Source organism: Antrostomus carolinensis, unplaced genomic scaffold (assembly GCF_000700745.2).
Source record: "Antrostomus carolinensis isolate BGI_N321 unplaced genomic scaffold, ASM70074v2 scaffold26689, whole genome shotgun sequence".
NCBI classification, from domain to species: Eukaryota; Metazoa; Chordata; class Aves; order Caprimulgiformes; family Caprimulgidae; genus Antrostomus; species Antrostomus carolinensis.
Window position 1 is genome coordinate 1 of NW_010338282.1, and position 1,059 is coordinate 1,059.

The following is a 1,059-nucleotide window of genomic DNA, read 5'->3' on the forward strand; positions in this document are numbered from 1 at the left end:
GTGGGTTTGGGTGGTGGGGGCACTGCTGATGGTGGCACCAGTCACCCCTTTCCCTTTGCCCTGCTCAGAGGAGGGCTCACGAGCCCGCGCGCGCGAGGACTACGACAGCGTGGAGCAGGACGGGGACGAGCCGGGTCCACAGAGGTGTGAGTATCACTGGAGGCACCTCCCAGCCCTCAGCACCGGGGTGGGGGGACACGGTGGGGACATAGGGGCGGCTTTGCCTCCATATCAGGGTTCAGTCCTTGCTGGGATGAAGCTTTTCCCCACCCTGCCATGATTTATCTTGGGGAAACCCAAGAGCGTTGGCCTCCAGGGCTGTGTCTCCCCTTCCCACCCACATCTGGCTCTGTGCTTTTGGGGGTCACCCCTTCCCCAAGCCCCCACAGCTGGGTGTAACTCTGTCCCCTGTGACACCGCAGCGGTGGAGGGCTGGATTCTCTTTGTCACCGGGGTGCACGAGGAGGCGACAGAGGAAGACATCCACGACAAATTTGCTGAGTACGGCGAGATAAAAAACATCCACCTGAACCTGGACAGACGGACGGGCTACCTGAAGGTAGGAGGGGGTGGCTCAGGGTGGCTTCACCACCTCCCTTTGGACTCATGGGGTGTTTAAACTCAACCACGTGGCAGCAGCTGGACGTGACACCCACTCGTGTTCCCCCTTCCCCGGCTCCGCGGCGGGAGGGGGGATCAGGGAGGGATTGTTCCCGTGTCCGGCTGCTTCCCGGCTCCACCACGGCTCACGCTGCCTCCCTCCCCCTCCTGCTCCTCAGGGATACACTCTGGTGGAGTATGAAACCTACAAAGAGGCGCAGGCGGCCATGGAGGGGCTGAACGGGCAGGAGCTGATGGGACAGCCCATCAGTGTGGACTGGTGCTTCGTCCGGGGACCCCCAAAGAGCAAGAGGAGGTGAGAGCCGAGCACAGGCACGGGGCGGCGTGAGAGAGACCTGGGTGTGCCAGGAACCTGTGCTGGTGTTGGGGTGAACCATGGGGTGGTTTGGGTTGGGAGGGAGCTTTGAAGCTCATCCAGTCCAACCCCTGCAGTGACAG

At 62.5% G+C, this 1,059-nt stretch overlaps 1 protein-coding gene across 1 annotated transcript; it reads left to right on the forward strand.

Moving 5' to 3' along the window:
* Window positions 1–68: 68 nt before the first annotated feature.
* Window positions 69–920, forward strand: RBM8A (RNA binding motif protein 8A; the record flags this gene model as incomplete). Its single annotated transcript, XM_010175470.1, has 3 exons — window positions 69–146; window positions 423–559; window positions 780–920. Coding segments are annotated over 3 exons (356 nt in total), but the record flags the coding sequence as incomplete, so codon positions are not given.
* Between the last annotated feature and the right edge of the window lie 139 nt (window positions 921–1,059).